The sequence below is a fragment of the Heterodontus francisci genome, chromosome 18, assembly GCF_036365525.1.
Source record: "Heterodontus francisci isolate sHetFra1 chromosome 18, sHetFra1.hap1, whole genome shotgun sequence".
Classification (NCBI taxonomy): domain Eukaryota; kingdom Metazoa; phylum Chordata; class Chondrichthyes; order Heterodontiformes; family Heterodontidae; genus Heterodontus; species Heterodontus francisci.
Genome location: NC_090388.1, coordinates 32678210 through 32697997, shown reverse-complemented (window position 1 = coordinate 32697997; position 19788 = coordinate 32678210). Strand labels below are relative to the sequence as shown.

The window sequence follows — 19788 nt, the reverse complement described above, 5'->3', positions numbered from 1 at the left end:
CCTCCTGACCTCTATAAATCATGACCTGTCACTTCCCTGCAAACATCTTTATCAAATCAAAAACAGACCCTGCTGGGTAATTATTTGAAAACAGCTGCCTTCTGTTTGTTTACAAAGCGAGAACTCTCAGTGACCCTGGTAAAAACCCATCTATGGAGTCTTTTCAGTTTTTCCAAAATAAACCAATGCCCAGCTCTAAAATACATGACTCCTAAAAAAAAAACTTTTGAAAGAAGCACTTGTAACATGCTACAAATGAAAATATCTTTCAGATGTTACAATTACCTGGTTCATGGTTTGTATTAATATTTTAGAGGCCACTTTTAGTTTTGGGAAATTAAATATGTACTTGTAAGAATTTCAACAGGTTGCAGATCACCCAATATTTAAAGTTCAAAAATTTCTCCATGAGTGCTTAGAGAGTTAGAGAGGTGAAAGCCATAAAACCACAGGTGGCCTTGATAAGTTGAGCAGTTGGAACCAAGAAGTCTAAAAGAGTTTGCTCTGTCATTGTTAGCAATATCAATTCTTCATGTGGGTATCAGGAATCAAAGAGAAGATTTAGAGTCAGAAATAATTAGTTTAAATTGCTATCTGGAACATCCGATGGGTACCACTTTGTTATGGAGTTTCCACAAACCCAGGCCTTTGATACCAGTCTTCATCCTGCCCTTCCCCTTCCTCTGACAACAAGCAAAGATTCCTTCATGCACCTTACATAGTGCCTGTATGCACAAGGAAGAGCTGCATCTAATTAGCAGAGCTGTTGTATAACTGTTAGTAACATTGGAAGGAAAAACCAATGTATACTGAAGTTTATTGTCTGAAGACCCATGTTTTACAATTGTATTGTAAAATGGATAATAGATTTTTAAGGTCTGTTCTGTCTGAAGGTGAGAACTGGAAATGGCCAATGTTCTCTCAATCCTCTTTGAAGCCCATTTTTCTGAACCTGGTTCTTGGAGATGACCTGAAAAAGCCATCTTTATGTTCGGGATCAGGTGATTTTTTTGGGGGTGCTTGCTGACACTGTCAGTCAGTTGGCCTTTGGAAAGCTGATGGCTTCAGACAAGCAGTGGGCTTTTGGAAAACAGTTGGGCTCAGGAGCAGAGGGGTCATCAGGAACCAGGGGTGTTTCTGTTTTGAGGCAGGCCCGTTCTCAAGCTGGGAAGTCCAGATTCGGGAGGTGATTTCATACCTTAGCGGACAGTTGAGAAACTAAGGGAATCAAAGTGAATTCCCAAGAACTGTGGTACACTTTGGATTCATCCCAGAAGTGAACAAACTGCCAAGATCCTGCAACGTATAGGGAAAATTTCTTGGGGTGGAAGTAACAGTCAAACCAGGGTGCTCTGTTGAGATTTAGACTTTAAAGTATTCGTCTTCATGTTCTGTTAAGGTTTTAAGTTTAAAATATGTTTCCAAATTGTAGTATTAAGTTAGTAGTGTTTTGCTTTGTTTAACTCTTGTACAGTAAAGTTTTTGTTCAAAACATGGCATAATTCTTTCAGTAATAACTGGGAATTCCACTTTTCTCTTTTTAAAAGTTAATGGTCCCTAAGGCGATCATAACATAGAATAGGAAAAGACTGGCATTGAGCTGTACCCAAGTATAGATTATGCAGTAATTTTCTGCAATAGGAAAAGGAAGTGTTTCATACCTTTGTCAAGATATTGTTTATCAAATACACCTATAAGTACTGTCTCCATTTTGAAAAGGATTCATAATCATTGCTATCATGTTTAGAATATATGGAAACTCTTGTTTCACTGCTTGTGGGTACCTTGTGAGCAGGGGAACTGGGAGACTTGGAAGCAGGGCTTAAGGTTGCAAACTGAATATTTTTAATAAAATGAACTGAAATGGTCAGTTACAAACCTGGCATTTCCCAGGGCACTCAGATTGCACGGGTAAAGAGATCTGAAAGGTCATGCATTATTCATAGGGGGAAGAAGGTGTTAATGTTTTCCTACTACAAAACACTGGACTGCGATGAATGGGCTCCTACAGCTTTATTCATCTTTTTGTGTTAGGTTTGACTCCAACCACTGAGGAGGATTACCCTAATGAACCTCAGTTTTTCTGGGGCTCTTTGGTGCCATACTTTGTCAAATGCTGTTATTCTCACTGTTCCTTAGGCACTCAGTTTGTTTGGCCTGCAGTGATAGTGCCATACAACAAGATGGGGGGGGGGGGGGGGGGGGGGGGGCTACCCTAATTTTGACAGTGATACCTTGTTTGCACAAAGTGGTGGTTACTCCCACCTGGACTATCATGGACAGATGTATCAGTAGCAAGTTGGTTAGGGAGGATGATGTTAAGTCCTTGTGTTAAATCCCTTTTCAGCTGATACAGGCCCAGTTCTGGTAGCCATGCTCTTCAGGACTCAGTCAGCTCGATCGGTGGTGGTACTAGTGACCCACTCTGGTGGACATTGAAATTCCTCCAGCCAGAGTACATTTTGTGTCCCTAGTGCTTCCTACAAGAGATGGCCAACACGGAGGAGTACTAATGCAGCAGTTGAAGAGGTTGGTAGGTAGTATACAGCTGAAGGTTTCTTTGGTATTGTTTGACCTTAAGTCATCAGAGTTCATGGGTCCAGAGGCAATTGTTAAAGATTCTAAGGGCCACATCCATCTGACTATACAATACCCACTCTGTAGGTCTAACCTGCCAGTAGCACAGAACACAACCAGAACTATTACAGGAATATTGGAACAGGAGTAGGTTATTCAGCCCCACAAGCCTGTTCCGCAAAGAGGTGTAATGATGAATAAATATAAAACCTCAGTACGTTCACAACTAAATTACTGTGTGTAGTTTTGGGCACTGGACTATAGGAAGGATGATGAGGGAAGAGAGACTATAGCAACGATTTACTAGGATGCCTAGTAAGAGAATATACAAGTACGAACATTTGAAAAAGTGGGGCTGCTTTCAATAGAACAGCAAAAATTGTGAAGTTAGATTGCAAAAGGGATGGAACAGTAAATAGAAACAGATTGTATCCCGTGATGAGGGATCTAGAATGGGAGCACATAGAAACAAGATTAAATGGAAGAGATTTAGGTTGGAGCAGAACAATTTTTCTTAGGCTATGGAATATACCATTAGAATTAGTTAATGAGGCAGTGAACATGTCAACATCGAAGAACAGATTAGACAGGCTATTGAAGAAAAGGGGAACAAAAGGGATATGGGAATAGATCTATGCATTAGAAATACTGCTCATGTGGAGGATGAACAGCAATACAGACTGATAGGGCCAAATGGATTTTGTAATTTCTATTTAATTCTATGTAACTTGTCATGGTGAGATTTGAATTCATGAACTCTGGCTTGAAAATCCAATACCATTATAATTAGGTTACCATAAAAGCAGAATTTCAACACAACAAGTCTGCTGAGGTTATTTCCAATCTTAACTTATAAAGCGATAAAACAAGGAACGACAGAAATGCTGAACAATACAAGAAATAATCACCTTTTGGTTACATTTAAGATCATGAAACAATTATTAGAATGCAACTTATTAAAAGCAACTCGCCAGTTCTTTATACACTGTACTTCACAGCTTTTCAGTTCAGTTGACTGGTTAATTCCTCCATATATGAATAACCGAAACTGATCAAACCAGTAAAATTGTGTACTTGCTTTTGGGAAAGTCCCAAAGTGACTACCGTAACCTCCAATGCTCTTATGCATCCATTAAGACATCGGTAAAAGGCGTTTCAGATCATATTCTAATACTTGTACAGTGTCATTGAAGACTTAAGTTTTGTTTCTTGGTTAGGATGCTGATTCATTGTGCCACCCTTACTCTTTAATATCATCAATACAAGACCATTTTGGCTTTGTATTTTTTCCTCTCTAGTCCAGATGGCCATAAGAAAAGTCAAGAAAACATGAAAGACACTTTATACCAATATACTACTTTATAGACATTGCTGTAAACATCATGGGCTTAAAACTTACACAATTTCATTCAGCTGTATCACAGTAAAAGTATGGAGCACTAGTCAAATTTTCACACAATATATTTTCTAGAGTAAGCACAAATGCATTTTGTTCCCTTGGTTTTTATATCATTAGCAATGTATAGCATGTAACCAAAAACAGCACTGAAAAAGCAAGTGCTTTCATGACAGAAGTGTTCAAAAAGCTAAACAAAGTTGGAAAGCTGCTCAAATAAAATTCAACTTTCTTATTACAGAACTATTAATATATACTGAAATTGATGGACTAGTATCAGTGCATAAATTCCATTTGCATTGCACAGGGATTTATTATGCATGCAGTGTTCATAGCTATTGGTGCTATGTTTAATGAATTCTGTAGACTTCATTTCTTCTTTACAGTAGAAGCCAATTTGGATGATTACTGATTAGTGGAATTCTTGTCAAAAGAACTGACTTTTATAAAATCCATTATTTACCATCAGAAGTTTATGAATGGATAATATAAACCAAATACGCAGATGAGAAAGCATAAATCTTGGAATCTTGGAATTTTAACCCATACACTGTAATGGAATCAGGCTTTTAAAAAGAATTCTTATAAGTTTTGTTTGTAACTTGTTCTTTCTTTTGGGCCTCCTTATCTCGAGAGACAATGGATACGCGCCTGGAGGTGGTCAGTGGTTTGTGAAGCAGCGCCTGGAGTGGCTATAAAGGCCAATTCTGGAGTGACAGGCTCTTCCACAGGTGCTGCAGAGAAATTTGTTTGTTGGGGCTGTTGCACAGTTGGCTCTCCCCTTGCGCCTCTGTCTTTTTTCCTGCCAACTACTAAGTCTCTTCGACTCGCCACAATTTAGCCCTGTCTTTATGGCTGCCCGCCAGCTCTGGCGAATGCTGGCAACTGACTCCCACGACTTGTGATCAATGTCACACGATTTCATGTCGCGTTTGCAGACGTCTTTATAACGGAGACATGGACGGCCGGTGGGTCTGATACCAGTGGCGAGCTCGCTGTACAATGTGTCTTTGGGGATCCTGCCATCTTCCATGCGGCTCACATGGCCAAGCCATCTCAAGCGCCGCTGACTCAGTAGTGTGTATAAGCTGGGGGTGTTGGCCGCTTCAAGGACTTCTGTGTTGGAGATATAGTCCTGCCACCTGATGCCAAGTATTCTCCGAAGGCAGCGAAGATGGAATGAATTGAGACGTCGCTCTTGGCTGGCATACGTTGTCCAGGCCTCGCTGCCGTAGAGCAAGGTACTGAGGACACAGGCCTGATACACTCGGACTTTTGTGTTCCGTGTCAGTGCGCCATTTTCCCACCCTCTCTTGGCCAGTCTGGACATAGCAGTGGAAGCCTTACCCATGCGCTTGTTGATTTCTGCATCTAGAGACAGGTTACTGGTGATAGTTGAGCCTAGGTAGGTGAACTCTTGAACCACTTCCAGAGCGTGGTCGCCAATATTGATGGATGGAGCATTTCTGACATCCTGCCCCATGATGTTCGTTTTCTTGAGGCTGATGGTTAGGCCAAATTCATTGCAGGCAGACGCAAACCTGTCGATGAGACTCTGCAGGCATTCTTCAGTGTGAGATGTTAAAGCAGCATCGTCAGCAAAGAGGAGTTCTCTGATGAGGACTTTCCGTACTTTGGACTTCGCTCTTAGACGGGCAAGGTTGAACAACCTGCCCCCTGATCTTGTGTGGAGGAAAATTCCTTCTTCAGAGGATTTGAACGCATGTGAAAGCAGCAGGGAGAAGAAAATCCCAAAAAGTGTGGGTGCGAGAACACAGCCCTGTTTCACACCACTCAGGATAGGAAAGGGCTTGTAACTTGTAATGTTACAGGAATCAGTGAGTCTGATCAAATCAAACAATCCTAAATATCACCAAATAGCTTCTGTTACAGGAACAGTTTAACAATGTTTATATTTGATATTTTCCCTAATGCCAATAGGCAGTCTTTTCTACAAAATGTTCTGATAAAAGGTCACAGACCTGAAATGTTGGGCTGGATTTTCCCATGCACTTCGGAACACAGACATGTTGAGGGGTAATAGGAGGGGTGGTATTTAAAGTTAAAATTAGGGGGAAAGCCGTCAGGCCCCTTGAAGCGGAGGGGAAAGCCATCCAAGTGCATCATTTGAGCCATGAGTGCGGCTTTTCCTGCCGGCAACTCCCCCTGCACCCCCTATCTTTGAGGCATGGAGACTCCGGCCCGGATGCCTCCTCCCCCAACATGCCACAGGAAAGCTGGCTCTAGGAAGATGGCAGTCTCCGCATGTTGCAGGGGGCCACTCTGCTGGTGGCAGAACGCCGGCAACCCGTAAAAATCTGACCTAATTGGGTCTGTAACTAGCTTAATGGCTGCCCACCTCCATGGTGTGGGCAGCTATTCTGGGTCCCCCACCTGCCAATGGGTAACTTCCCAGATGGTGGGAATGCATTGGGGAGCATGCGTCCCCCTATTTTCCCGGCCTCTCTGCCTCCAAGCCCACCCCTTTGAAGGGGTCAAAAAAAGGATCTGACATTTTACTTTATTCCTTTCTAAATTATTTGCAAATATTATAATGGGCTGGACAAAAATAAATTTTTATAAGTAACCTTTTTCACAGCACTCAGCACATAATTGTACATGCATTTCAAGAGGCTCCAAGCATATTTCATTGCCTCTACTGCTTTTTAAAAAAAAAGTTCATGGGATGTGGGCATTGCTGGCAAGGCCAGCATTTATTGCTCATCCATAATTGTCCCCGAGAAGGTGGTGAGGAGCCACAACCTTGAACCACTGCAGTCCATGTGGTCTAGGTACTCCCACAGTGCTGTTAGGTAGGGAGTTCCAGGACTTTGATCCAGCAATGATGAAGGAACAGTGATATATTTCCAAGTCAGGATGGTGTTTGGCTTGGGGAGGTGTTACCATGTGCCTGATTTCACAGCCCTTCTAGGCGCTGGAGGTCACGGGTTTGGAAAGTGCTGTCAAAGAAATCTTGGCAAGTTGCTGCAGTGCATCTTGTAGATGGTACACACTGCAGCCATGATGTGTGGGTGATGGAGGGAGTGGAGGTTTAAGGTGGCAGATAGGGTGCCAGTCAAGTGGGCTGCTTTGTCCTGGATGGCATCAAGCTTCGAGTGGTATTGAAGCTGCATTCATTCAGGCAAGTGGAGAAAATTCCATCACACTCCTGACTTGTACCTTGTATGGAAAAGCTTTAGGGATTTAGGAGGAGAGTTATTCGCCGCAGAATACCCAGACATTGACCTGTTCTTGTAGCCACAGTATTTATGTGGTTGGTCCAGTTAAGTTTCTGGTTAATGGCGATTCCCAGGCTGTTGCTGGTGGGGGAATTAGACGATGGTTAAGCCATCGAATATCAAAGGGTGGTGATTAGAAGCTCTCTTGTTGGAGTTGGTAATTGCCTGGCACTTGTGTGACACGAATGTTACTTGCCACTTATCAGCTTAAGCCCGAAACTTGTCCAGGTCTTCCTGCATGCAGGCATAGATGGCTTCATTAGCTGAGGAGTTTCAAATGGAACTGAGCACTGTGCAGTCATCAATGAATGTCTCCACTTCTGACCTTATGATGGAGGGATGATCACTGATGCAGTAGCTAAAAAGATGGTTGGGCCTAGGACACTGCACTGAGGAACTCCTGCAGCAATGTGCTGGGGCTGAGATGACTAGCCTCCAGTAAACATAACCATCTTTCTTTGTGCTAAGTCTGAATATTCCCCCCCACTCCCAATTCCCATTGACTTCAATTTTACAAGGCACCTTGATACCACACACAGTCAAATGCTGCCATGTTGTCAAGGGCAGTAATTCTCATTTCACTTCAGGAATTCAGCTCTTTTAACCCCGCATTTGGACCAAGGCTGTAATGAGGTCAGGAGCTGAGTGGTCCTGGCGATACCCCAACTGAGCATTGGTGTGCAGGTTATTGGTGATTAAGTGCCGCTTGCTGGCACTCTGAATGACTTTGCTGCTGTTTGAATGTAAACTGTTGGGGTCAATTTTCCAGATAGATGCCAGTATTGTAGCTTTACTGGATCTGCTGGAACAGAAGCACGACTAGTTCTGGAGCACAAGTCATGAGCACTATAGCTGTGATGTTGTTCTGACCTTTAGCCTTAGAAGTATCCATTATGCTCAGCCATTTCTTGATATCACTTCGAGTAAATCAAATTGGCTGACAACTGATGGTGGAATGTGAAGAGATGGCAGAGATGGATCATCCACTTTGCACTTCTAGCTGAAGTGGTTGCAAACGCTTCAGCCTCCTGGATTCACATGCTAAGATTCACCCATCATTGAGGATGTTTATGGAGCCTCCTCCTCCCGTTATTTTTTTAAATTATCCACCACTATTCACACAGGATATGCTATGTCAGATCAATGCACATAAAAGGATGCACAATATTAGTTACTAGGAATGCCAAATCTATTCTGAATTATGTTTCCTATTAGTTATTTGTATTTATTGGTTGGGTTTCTGTTTCAAGATGGACAAGAATCACTTTCTACCTACTTTGCAAAACCAAATTAAGGTTCCTCTATGCAGATGTAACTTGCAAGGAACCTTGGCCTAGGTTTACCGATCACCATGCTGATGGCGACCCACTGAAAATGGAAATAGCCATTATATTACAGCAGAAAATAGTACTTAACCACTTTTATATTCTTTTCCCTGTCCACAGCACCCATACATAAAACAACAAGCAGTGGAAAAATAAGTTTATTTCTCTCCCCTCCACAATAAATTGCCCAGTATAATATATTGGACGTGCAAAACACATAAAAATTACAAATGTCCACTTTCAGAAAATACATGATTAAACAAACTTTCCCAATATTATTTATACCTTTGATTTTCTTTTTCCATGATCCAGAGCTCCTTTCAATAATTTTACAGATACAAGTCCTATATTAGTGACCATTGCAAAATACTTTCAAATTGAAAGCTGAATGAATTGGACATGACACATGTTAATTGCAAGGAATATCCTTAAAAGTAAGCAACATCTTTAATTACAAAAATTAGCAAAATATGGCACATCAAAATTGATCCAATACATAAATTTCAGTTTGTGAACAGCAAATGTTCGCTGCAGTAAAACTGAAGTTATTTAATTGCAATTCCTTCAACTTTATCAGAGATGCCAAACTTGTCAAGTACCTAGAAATTAGTGCTTACTAGCAGCACTTGAAAAAAATATATATACTGCACTCAGCTAGAACAGGTTTATTAAGGTCTTTGTGCCAACTTGTTCTTTCCTTCTTCTTGTTCACCAAGTTTAAAATGGGTGTAAAACAAAATTCCACATAATGTACACAGAATCCCCAGACCTTGATTAAGTGAAAGGGGATCTTTAAACAAGATATATCCTCCCAGTAGGGTAATACAGAACTTGAAATGTCCAAACATGTTGTATCTGGAATTTAATTTATCAAGGAACAAAACAATGCTCTGGAAAAGATTGTATTTTGTCCTGCTTGGTAAGAAACACAAAAATTTAAGTAATGAGAAATTTAGCTGCATAAAGATTTCACCAAACTATTCAATCATACGAAGGAACATTGTGCGCATTATCCCCCGAGGGCCCAAAGTTGCACCTTTATTATTCAAACCACAACTGAAAATTTCAGTCTATATATATGCTTTTCTTCAAATACTAGCCAGGATTTTACTCTTCATGTGCGTATGTGTCAGGGAGAAAGTGATAGAACTTCCTCAAATGCATATTCTTGTCCAAGGTAAACTTTACCCATATCGACTGCTCTGCACCTAGCTTCAACAACCTGTTCACATCTACATCATCCATGGTTCCCATTATTTTAAAAGACAGGAATCCTGTTCCCCTCAAATTGCATTCTTAAATGAAAAGAAGTTCATTTCTGCAAGCAATTCTTTTTAAGTTAGAGTCCAACATCCCAGAATCAGTCTTGTATTTTTTTCTGTTCCCTCTCCGATGCATCAATACTGTTTCAAAATTGTACACTTTTCCAAATGTAGCTTCACCAATAGTTTAGCTTAAAACTTATTTCAACTTAAATACATTTTGAATGTATTCTAGTATTTAATAAACTAACAGATTCACATCCATTAGAAACTTCTGTGAATGGTCAATAATCATATCAGAACTCTTTTTCCATCTTTGGTGATAGACATCCTTTCATCAGGTACACACTTCATTGCTCCTTTTCCAATGTGCATTGCTTTTATTTACTCACATTTAGACCCTTCTATCGATCCTTAAAATTACCTGCTTAACTGTGTAGTCACTTTTGGTGCTATCGGTTTCCTTTACAAGAAAGTAAATAATGAGGCTTCTGCATAAACATACCATGAAATTAATCAGACACATTTACAAGGCAGCATTGTGGTGAAAATATTCATACATGCAGCAAGCATAAGCACATTAATATACAATGCCCATGTAATTTTAGGATGCAGATCCATGCGTGATTCCTTACACAGTGAGCTTCTAATCTCAACCATACCAACAAAGGAAGTGCCAATAGAAGCTAGGTACTTCCTGCTGGGAGGAAAATTTCCAATTGAATATCAAGAAATATTGGCAAAAACCTTAAAGCAGGTCATCTAACTGCCCTGAGTGGCCTTGCTTTATGGAGATGATCAAAAGAAAGAAAATGTATGCATAATGCATATGTTAGGCCTTGGTGAATTTGCCCACATTCAAACCAACCCAAATTTTTAACAAAATTGGAATAATCCATACGGGAAAATGAAAAAAGATCTGGAAATTCACAATTTTAACATATTATATTGTCATGACTTGACAGCAACACCAAATGCAGAAGGATACGTTACAGGCGAGGTATTTCCAATGATCCAGTAAATTGACAAATTCACCAGAAAGGCAACTATTCCAGAAAGCAACACCATCATCTATAAAAATAATAAAGCTTACATTGTATATATTGTTTTAAAATTACAAAGTAGAAAAGAGGAAAAAGTGCAGATTTATAATTAACAACCCTAACTATCTCAAATGCAATTTTTATTTAGTCCAACATATTCTGTTTTATTAAAAGTGTACTTCCAATAAATTTTTAAAAAATCACCTCCAGCCAAAATTGGGTTTTGCTTTTCCCACTTTAGGTAATATTAAAAATATACATACTCAACTAGCTATCTCACACATCTGCTCACAATTAACTACCCAGAAAGATTGATGGGATTAAAGTCATCTCTTTGCTGGTGTAAGGGTCTTATATGAAATGAGTCTGGCCACTCCCAGTCCAGGATTTGGAGAACATGCACAAATAACACATTAAGTTGCAACTAAATTGGCTGTTCACAAGAAAGGCTAGTAGGAAAAATTTAAAATGTCACCTCGGTGCAGAAATATTGATGTCAGAATTAAGGTACACTGGTAGAGAACATGGAGCTTTATTATTCTCTGTCTGTGATACAGCTAATACAGGATTGAGTGATACTGTAAGTGAGTTCCCAAAGCACCAATATTTCTTACCTTGATCAGTGTACAAAAGTTCATTAAAAAAAAAATCTGCATATTATTATTCTTCTACTTATGTTATCCCAGATTTTTTGGAAGTAATGACGGTGAAACGGTCATCATTCACCATCATTACAGTTCTCAAACTAACAGCAACTTTTGGAGTCTGCACGTGTGCAAATAAACACAGAAATCTACAAGTTGCTGTCAGTGATTCTTCGCTTCTCCATAGGGTATGCTGTTGAAGTCCCCACAGACTGCAATCGAATAGAAATCACTGAACTGACAAGAAGTTGCCCTTTTACACTATTAGTCTCGCTATAAAATCCCTTGAAAAAGTTGCAACTTGTTGAATGAGATGTACTGGGTTTTTAACATCATACTAAGTTCATAATTACTGCTGAAAAACATTCTGCCCCTGAAAAATTAATTTTATATTTGTGGAATGTCAAATTTTTGTATTATGATCAAAAATCTACATTCTCAAACTTAGTTTTTTGGTAATATTTCTGCTGCTACTGTAATCCCATGTGCATGTCCCAATTTATTTCATGGTCTGCAAAATGTGTTTAAAAGTGAAGGATAATCAGTGCATTTTACTTTCTGCTTTGCTGTCTGTGCGAATACTTCGATGTGACTGGCTACTTAGTCAGCTTGATGACATCATTATTGCTGGATGCTTGGAGATCCCCTTGACTTGGTGCCAGATTCAAACCAATGTTGGGAAAGGGAAATCCATGCCACAGAGATTGCTAGATCTTTGTGGGCATCTTTCTTTGAGGCCAGCTATGCATCGCCACCAACCACAAAATCCAGGCCAATATAATGAAAATTATGTTATGGAGGCATCAATTGAGTTTTAAATTGTTTTATATGTTCTATAGTATTCGCTTTTTTGAACACCGTGCCAGAAAAAAGTAAAGAAATTCTCAAATTTCAGCACTTGTCCCAAATTTTGAAAATTGTGTGAATAATGATGCCAAATATTCGGGAAATCTTACCAATGCTGTCCCAGACCAGTTTCCAAAGATTCCTCCCTCACCAATCACTGGCTCAAAAAAAGGAACGGTGAACATGAGAATAGCAGAAGACATTGGGGCCTGGTAGTATAGAAGTTGCATAGAATTCACCTGCAATTCATGTTGTTTAGCTCCTACCCACTGTAAATAAAATGAACAAAGAAACATCATATTACACAAATGAAGCAGTAATTTAACTGTTTATTATTTAGTACTAGTAGATCAAAAGAGTGCAATGGAGTAGAGAAAAAATGGCACAGAAAGAAAAAATGCGCAGGGCTGTCAAAGATTGAACAAAAATCAAGAGCCCTAGGTCATGCACACACTACTGAGGCCCACTGGAAATGAAGGAACGAGAAACAAAACTGGAGTGAAGTGCCAGGCAAACATAAAATGAGTCCCAGGTTGACCCCCACTCCACCCCCACCCCCCACCCACCTCAAGCCACTGATAATCCTCCAGAAAGAAACAGGAATACCAGACTGGCAACTGTATGAGTAATGATCTTAGGGGAAATTATTCAATTTTACTGGCTCTGTTGATTTATTTATTCATCTATATATATTTTGATCGGAATCAGATGAAGTGACTGGAACCACTCTAAAAATAAATTCAACAATATGAGTGGTTGAAATTACAGCCTTGGAAATGATTACTTTTTGTGGGATCTCTGATGAACTACATTTCAGTACATCACCATTGACAAGTTGCTTACCCAAGCCACATTAAAAAACATGACATTCGGCTAATTCCTGGATGCAGCACTCTATGTCAAGAGGCCACATTGTAAGACATGCTGGACAGAAATTTGCTGGCTCACATACCTTGAGTTTTATCAATTTCAATTAACATGGAGAATCAGAATCTGCATGCCGTTCCATGCAGGACGTGCCTGATCAAGGAACCAGCCCTTAATTTTTTTTCCTATTTCAGACAAATTTAATGTGTCATCTTGAACATTTAACATGTGATGTGTTACACACAGAAGTCTCAAATACATAGACAGATACTAAAAAAAATAGTAAACTGGTATGGTCTAAAAGAAAGAAATGTTAGCATTTCTTAATACAAGGCCAGAAACAAAATATCCATTTTCAAAATGGCAAAAGGGTAATAAATATTTTACAATGCCAATTCCAACATGTAATATTTATAGCAGAAATCTTTAAACAGGCTTTCAGGAAAGGTAGTTTCACTTTGGCTCGTAATCAATAGCAGGAATCCTGCCATGGCTACCATCAGTTAACTCAGCTCAGATCAGAGGCTAAACATACCTTCCTGTTATGTGTGGCACATTAAACTGTGTATTTAAGCCAGAGAAAATAAGACCCTTGTGCAAGAAGGGAAATTTTCTGCAATGTAGCAACCGAGTGCAGGTGTGTCCAAGATCATCTTTGTCTCTGGCGTCAGTACCATGGAGCCTCAACGACAACACAGAGTTTAAATGCATGTTCACATTAATTTCAGATAACTCACTTTACTGATACGAACAGCATTTGGTGTTCTGATCCATGATTTCTCCGCTACTAATCCAACAGTGCTTTCTAAACCCCTAATACCCAAGAAACAGGACAAACCTACAAATAAGAAATAAATGCAAAGAGGATTGAGTTCCTGGGCCTTGAGGGCCAAATTACCAGGACTCATGAAGCCTTATGTAACTCAGCCATTTTACAACATTTACACTTACAATATTCATAAGATAATTCATTGCCATTTTACTTGAAGCCAAAGATAAGAAATGTATGAACTAAAAGCATGATAATCACCTAGAAAACTACCAATGACAAACTATTAAGGAATTATGAAAACAACCAATCCTGGAAGACTACTCAGGAGAATGCACCAATTTTTAAAAAAAGGAAAAATGAACCATTTACTTAAAATAATTTGATAATATTTCCCTCAAGGTAAATTTCAAATTCCAAAATAATCTTTTTAAAAAGTACTCAGAAGCATTTGGAATAATATAATTGGTTGCCTTTGACCAAGTTCTTAAAGTACTTTTGGGGATCCTGCATTGTCTCAATACATCAGACTGTTGAGAAGCTGGAAGTTCAGGTTGTGAGCAATAAGTATTTTATTATTAATTACTTGTAAAACTATACAAGAAAAAAAATCAAAACTACTAACCACTTGATATAGAGAGGTAACCAAAACACCAAGTGTTGCAAAAAGTATTCCTAGAAAATTAAACTTCACATCAAAATAAGAGTTCAAAACTACACCCAATGTAATAGGTATCTGTAAGAAACAAATGGGAGATGGTTAGATCAGGTTTAACATTTGCAACCTTACAGCTAGTACAAACTACTACATTTTCCAGAAGCGAAGGACTAAACACAATAGATTAAACATCTCATAGAGTCATACAGAGATACAGCACTGAAACAGGCCCTTCGGCCCACCAAGTCTGTGCCAACCATCAACCACCCATTTATACTAATCCTACATTAATCCCATATTCCCTACCACATCCCCACAATTCTCCTACCACCTACCTACACTAGGGGCAATTTACAATGGCCAATTTACCTATCAACCTGCAAGTCTTTGGCTGTGGGAGGAAACCGGAGCACCCGGCGGAAACCCACGCGGTCACAGGGAGAACTTGCAAACTCTGCACAGGAGTACCCAGAACCGAACCTGGGTCGCTGGAGCTGTGAGGCTGCGGTGCTAACCACTGCGCCGCCCTAAAGCTGGAATTTCTGTTTGGAAGAAAAGAAATTGTTGCTCTAGATTTTTAAAGCAGTATCTTTAAGAATATTTAAATACTAATTTACTGATAAATTAGTTGGAATATATTGCAAAATACAGATGTCAAGGATTCTTACATTAATGATCACATGATTAACAGGATACATCTAAAATTCAAATGAATAATCCCAAGTATCTCTGCTCTGTTACTGTTTCAGTTGCAATGATAAAAGGTGAGCTGTATAAAAAAGTTGATTCAAACTTGCAGTAATCTTTTAAAAACCCTGCCTGCAAAGCACAGTACTAGTCATTCATTCACTGCACTTCACCCATGTGTTAAAGTTTTCGTCATAAAAATTCCACACGTATTCATCTTCAAATAACTTTAAATATATCGTATTCCATGAATGCATATTAGAAAAGGCAGTACTGTGCAGAACAATTATGTTATTCAAGGTTTGGTTGCCTGTCTTATTTCCTCTGGCTATAGATTATAATGTAAAACCCTATAATCATCATTTCTTGACTTATTTCAGTAAGTACTCTAAAAAAATTTCTGCAATTCATTTAGATATATAGATTAAGTATTAAAATATCTAAGCTATAAATTTTAAATAAAAATGAGCCAGATTTAAGTTAAAAAAAGGAATCTCACTCAGGCAGAAGTACTCTAGTTATTATGCAAGTCATTTTGTAACATTCAATGTTGCAATAGTTATTCATTTACTAAGCTAACCTTTGCTAATACCAATATTGTGATCCTGACGTAGAGTTTACTATTGTGATAATTATTTAGATCCTGTTGACTGATTTTTAGCAGTTTGCATTTACTGTAACCAAGACTCTCCTTGGTCTTTAACACTGGTAAGCAAGTGTTTTACTATAATCCCCCTTTTATCAAATTGGACTTGGTTAATTAACAGTATCTTTCAAACAGAACAAGTTAGGATAGTTTGAATGAACTAAGCATCATGTCAAATCCAAGCCAAATCCTAATCGAACACTTAACACATAAGTGTTCTGATTTCTTATATCATGTAATTGTTCATAGAGGAGGATATGATTAACATGACCGTGTGAACAGTTGAGGCCTCAACAAAGATGCTTGTGGGACACCACTAGTCATATCCTGTCAATTAGAGTACATGCCCATTATCACTACTCTCTGTCTATGCCATTCAGCCTATTTCCCAACCAGGTCAATAATATACCTTCAATTACATGGGCTTCAACTTTAGCTAACACTCTCTTTATGAGGGACTTTATCAAATGCCTTCTGGATGGCCACACAAATATATTCTCCTGTCCACTACTTAGGTCACCACTTCAAAAATTCAATCAGGTTTGTCAGACATGACCTAACCTTTAAAAATCCATGAAGGCTCACTCTGATCAGCTGAAAGTTTTCAAGATACAATCTAAATTTAAACATACTACTATAGTATTGAGATATTATACAGTATCTGTGGTAAGAAGATTGCCACTTTAGATGCACATAATTTGCATTCTGCTCACAATAGAAAGGCAGTGTAAAATGTAAAACTTTGAAGTAATTTAGAAATACTAAGTCTAGACTGATAGCACTCATATGTTAGATATCATACTTAGTACTGAACAAATTCTCTTCAATTTCAAACATCACTATAGCTATAATAAAAGCAAAATACTACAGATACTGGAAATCTGAAATAAAAACAGAAAGTGCTGGAAATACTTAGCAGATCTGGCAGTATCTGTGGAGAGAGAAGCAGAGTTAACATTTCAGGTCAGTGACCTTTCTGATGGAAGGTCAATGACCTGAAACGTCAACTCTGCCTCTCTTTCCACAGACGCTGCCAGACCTGCTGAGTATTTCCAGCACTTACTGTTTTTATTACAATATAACTAGCTATGTTTTGGCAACCACTTTCAGAGTATTCTAGGTCATCCTCAGGGAATTGTGAAAAATAACATTTCTTTCAGGAGACTAAATATTCTATACACATTGTTAAGTAATTTTTGACACTTACATGGATTTTTAAAATACATCCACTGCAATGGCTATATGCTATGCTTGACATTACCTAATTACTACTTTATTATTTAATTTATTTATTCTATTTAATTTCAGCATTACCCTGCATCTTGATTTCTCAGTAATAAAAATATGTATTATAGTCTAATGGTATATGATCTAGGCTTGAGCTTCTGTTTGAGAACCCTGCCCATCAAGGTGGAACAAAATTGACAATACATACAGCTAACGTCAGGGGAGTCACCAAGTGTTTTGGTTGAAGATAAGATGACATCAATGAAGAAAATGATTTTAAAATAAGAGAATGAATTAGGTCCATGCTCATACACTAATAAACTGTAAATGCAACTGTATTGGCAGAGACCTTAGACAACATCCCTGTCTATTCATCCAAATTTTGCACTAATTCCTGGAAAACAGCCTTACAATAATGAACAGAAATTAAAAGATTCCTTGTAACAATTCTAAATTAAAAACTTGCATTCATTGAGGACCAATCTTTACGCAAGTATGCAAGATTGAAGTCGAAAAACCATTGACTTGTCCAGCATTATTGTCAAACAAGTTAGTTGTAGGCTTGAGTCTGTATTTGTATAAGTATTTAATCTCTATAACACAATGCCTTGTGTCGGTCGACTGTCAAGAAACAAAGAAAAATTACAGCACAAAAAGAAGCCATTCAGCATATCGTGTCTACGCTGGCTGAAAAAACTAGCTGCCCATTCTACTCCCGCCTTCCAGCACCTGGTCCGTAGTCTTGCAGGATACAGCACTTCAGGTGCAGGTTCAGGTACCTTTCAAATGAGTTGAGGATTTCTGCCTCCACCACCAATTCAGGCAGCGAATTCCAGGCACCCACCACCCTCCAGGTGAAAAAGCTTTTCCTCATGTCCCCTCTAATCCTTCTACCAATCACCTTAAATCTGGGTAAATATTTCCCAGTTTCAATGTAGTTATTTGTATAAAAACTAAGAAATAATATGCAAGCATTTCTCCCCCCACAGTAGTCAAAGTTTTAGGCCTTTATATCAATCTTCATACTTCTTACCAATGTCAGCTTTATCTTAGAGGAGAAAGTCTTCTTGTAGTAGACAGTCTGTATGACTATAATGACTGGTGTGGTCATAGCCTTAGCCAGCTGATAGGTGCCAATGGTGTTATTCTGGAGGGACAGATTTGTAAAAACAACAAACCCGCAGAAGCTCAGAGCCAGCAGCAGGATCTTAGTGGGGTTGAGAGTCTTTGGGGAGAAGATGTTCAATCTCTGGCAGATGTATAGTCCCAGGCCGGTCATCAGAAAGTGCAGCAGTGTGAGGGTCATGTTGGGGAAGCCATACTGCACATAAATCCATTTGTTGACGAAGACGATGCAGATGGAAGCGAACAGGTTCACCGAAAGCCCGATTACTAAGCGCCCGTTGGCGCGCAGGTTGAAAGCCTCCGGGACCACCATGGTTCACCAGGCCCTGCCTGCCTCTGCCTCTGCCTCCTCCTCCTGGTGGCGGTGGCAATCGGAGCCAGAGACCAGCGCGATGATCCCAGACCGAAGTGACGTTCATCGAGGCGGGGCTGCTGTACGTAAAATGCTCCACCGCGCTACGTCCTCTCCATTTTGAGGGTCTATCCGCAGCACAGCTGCTATACTAAAATACGGGTCAGTGGACCGCGCGTCTCCTCCTCCTCCCCCCCCCCCCCTTCCGTATAGTGGCAGAGTCTCCATCCTCCCCCCCCCCCGTCCCCCCGATTATGGTAGAATCTTCACCACCCCACCTCGATAGTGGCAGAGTCTCCACCCTTCTCCTCCCCCCCCCCCCCCACGGTAAGTGGCAGAGTTTCCACCCCTCGTCCCCTTCCCGTGAGTGGTTGCGTCTACTCCTCCTCCTCCAGAACGACTAATGGATAATAGATGTTGGACTTCCATGTTTGAATCCCACCAATCAGATTGTTAGACCCACCACAGAGCCATAAACAACCCTTATCACAGCCACCGACCATGACTGTAGTAAACTATGCCTTCCTCAGCCTTCGACACAGTTGATTACACCATCCTCCTCCAATGCCTCTCCATCATCATCCAGTTGGGTGTGGACTGCGCTAGCCTTGCTCCATTCTTGTCTATCTAATCAGACCCAGAGAATTACCTGCAATAGCTTCTCCAGCAGGGTTACCTCCTATTTCTCATCTACATAGACCCCTCCGTGATACCATCCAAAAGCACCTCGGTTTCCACTCATACATTAATGACACTCCGCTCGATCTCAGCACCACCTCTCTGGACCCCTCCACTGTCTCTGCTTTGTCGCACTGCTTATCTGACATTCAATGTTGGGTGAGCAGAAATGTCCTCCAACTAAATATTGGGAAGACTGAAGTCATTGTCCTTGGTCCCAGCCACAAAATATGTTCGTTGGCTATAATCTGAAGCAGACCCAGACAGTTCGCAACCCTGATGTTGTGTTTGACCCCGAGATGAGCTTCCAACCACATATCCACTCCATCACTAAGGCTGCCTACTTCCACCTTTGTAACATCACCCTATTCTAACCTGCCTCAGCTCACTTGCTACTGAAACTCTTATCCATGCTGGTTACTTCTAGATTTAACTGTTCCAATGCTT

The 19788-nt window shown here is 39.8% G+C and overlaps 1 protein-coding gene across 2 annotated transcripts; it reads right to left on the bottom strand.

Moving 5' to 3' along the window:
* Positions 1–8679: 8679 nt before the first annotated feature.
* slc35e3 (solute carrier family 35 member E3) lies at positions 8680–18845 on the bottom strand. Of its 2 annotated transcripts, XM_068050501.1 has the most exons (5): positions 18220–18844; positions 14594–14704; positions 12443–12601; positions 10788–10870; positions 8680–9392 (listed from the first exon to the last, which is right to left on the bottom strand). In XM_068050501.1, exons 1-5 carry the CDS (start codon positions 18622–18624, stop codon positions 9206–9208), a joined length of 945 nt encoding a protein of 314 aa, XP_067906602.1. In that variant the 5' UTR covers positions 18625–18844; the 3' UTR covers positions 8680–9205. The 2 variants fall into 2 exon arrangements, with proteins under 2 accessions (XP_067906602.1, XP_067906603.1); XM_068050502.1 differs by lacking the exon at positions 14594–14704 and having other exon boundaries at positions 18220–18845.
* Positions 18846–19788: the final 943 nt, after the last annotated feature.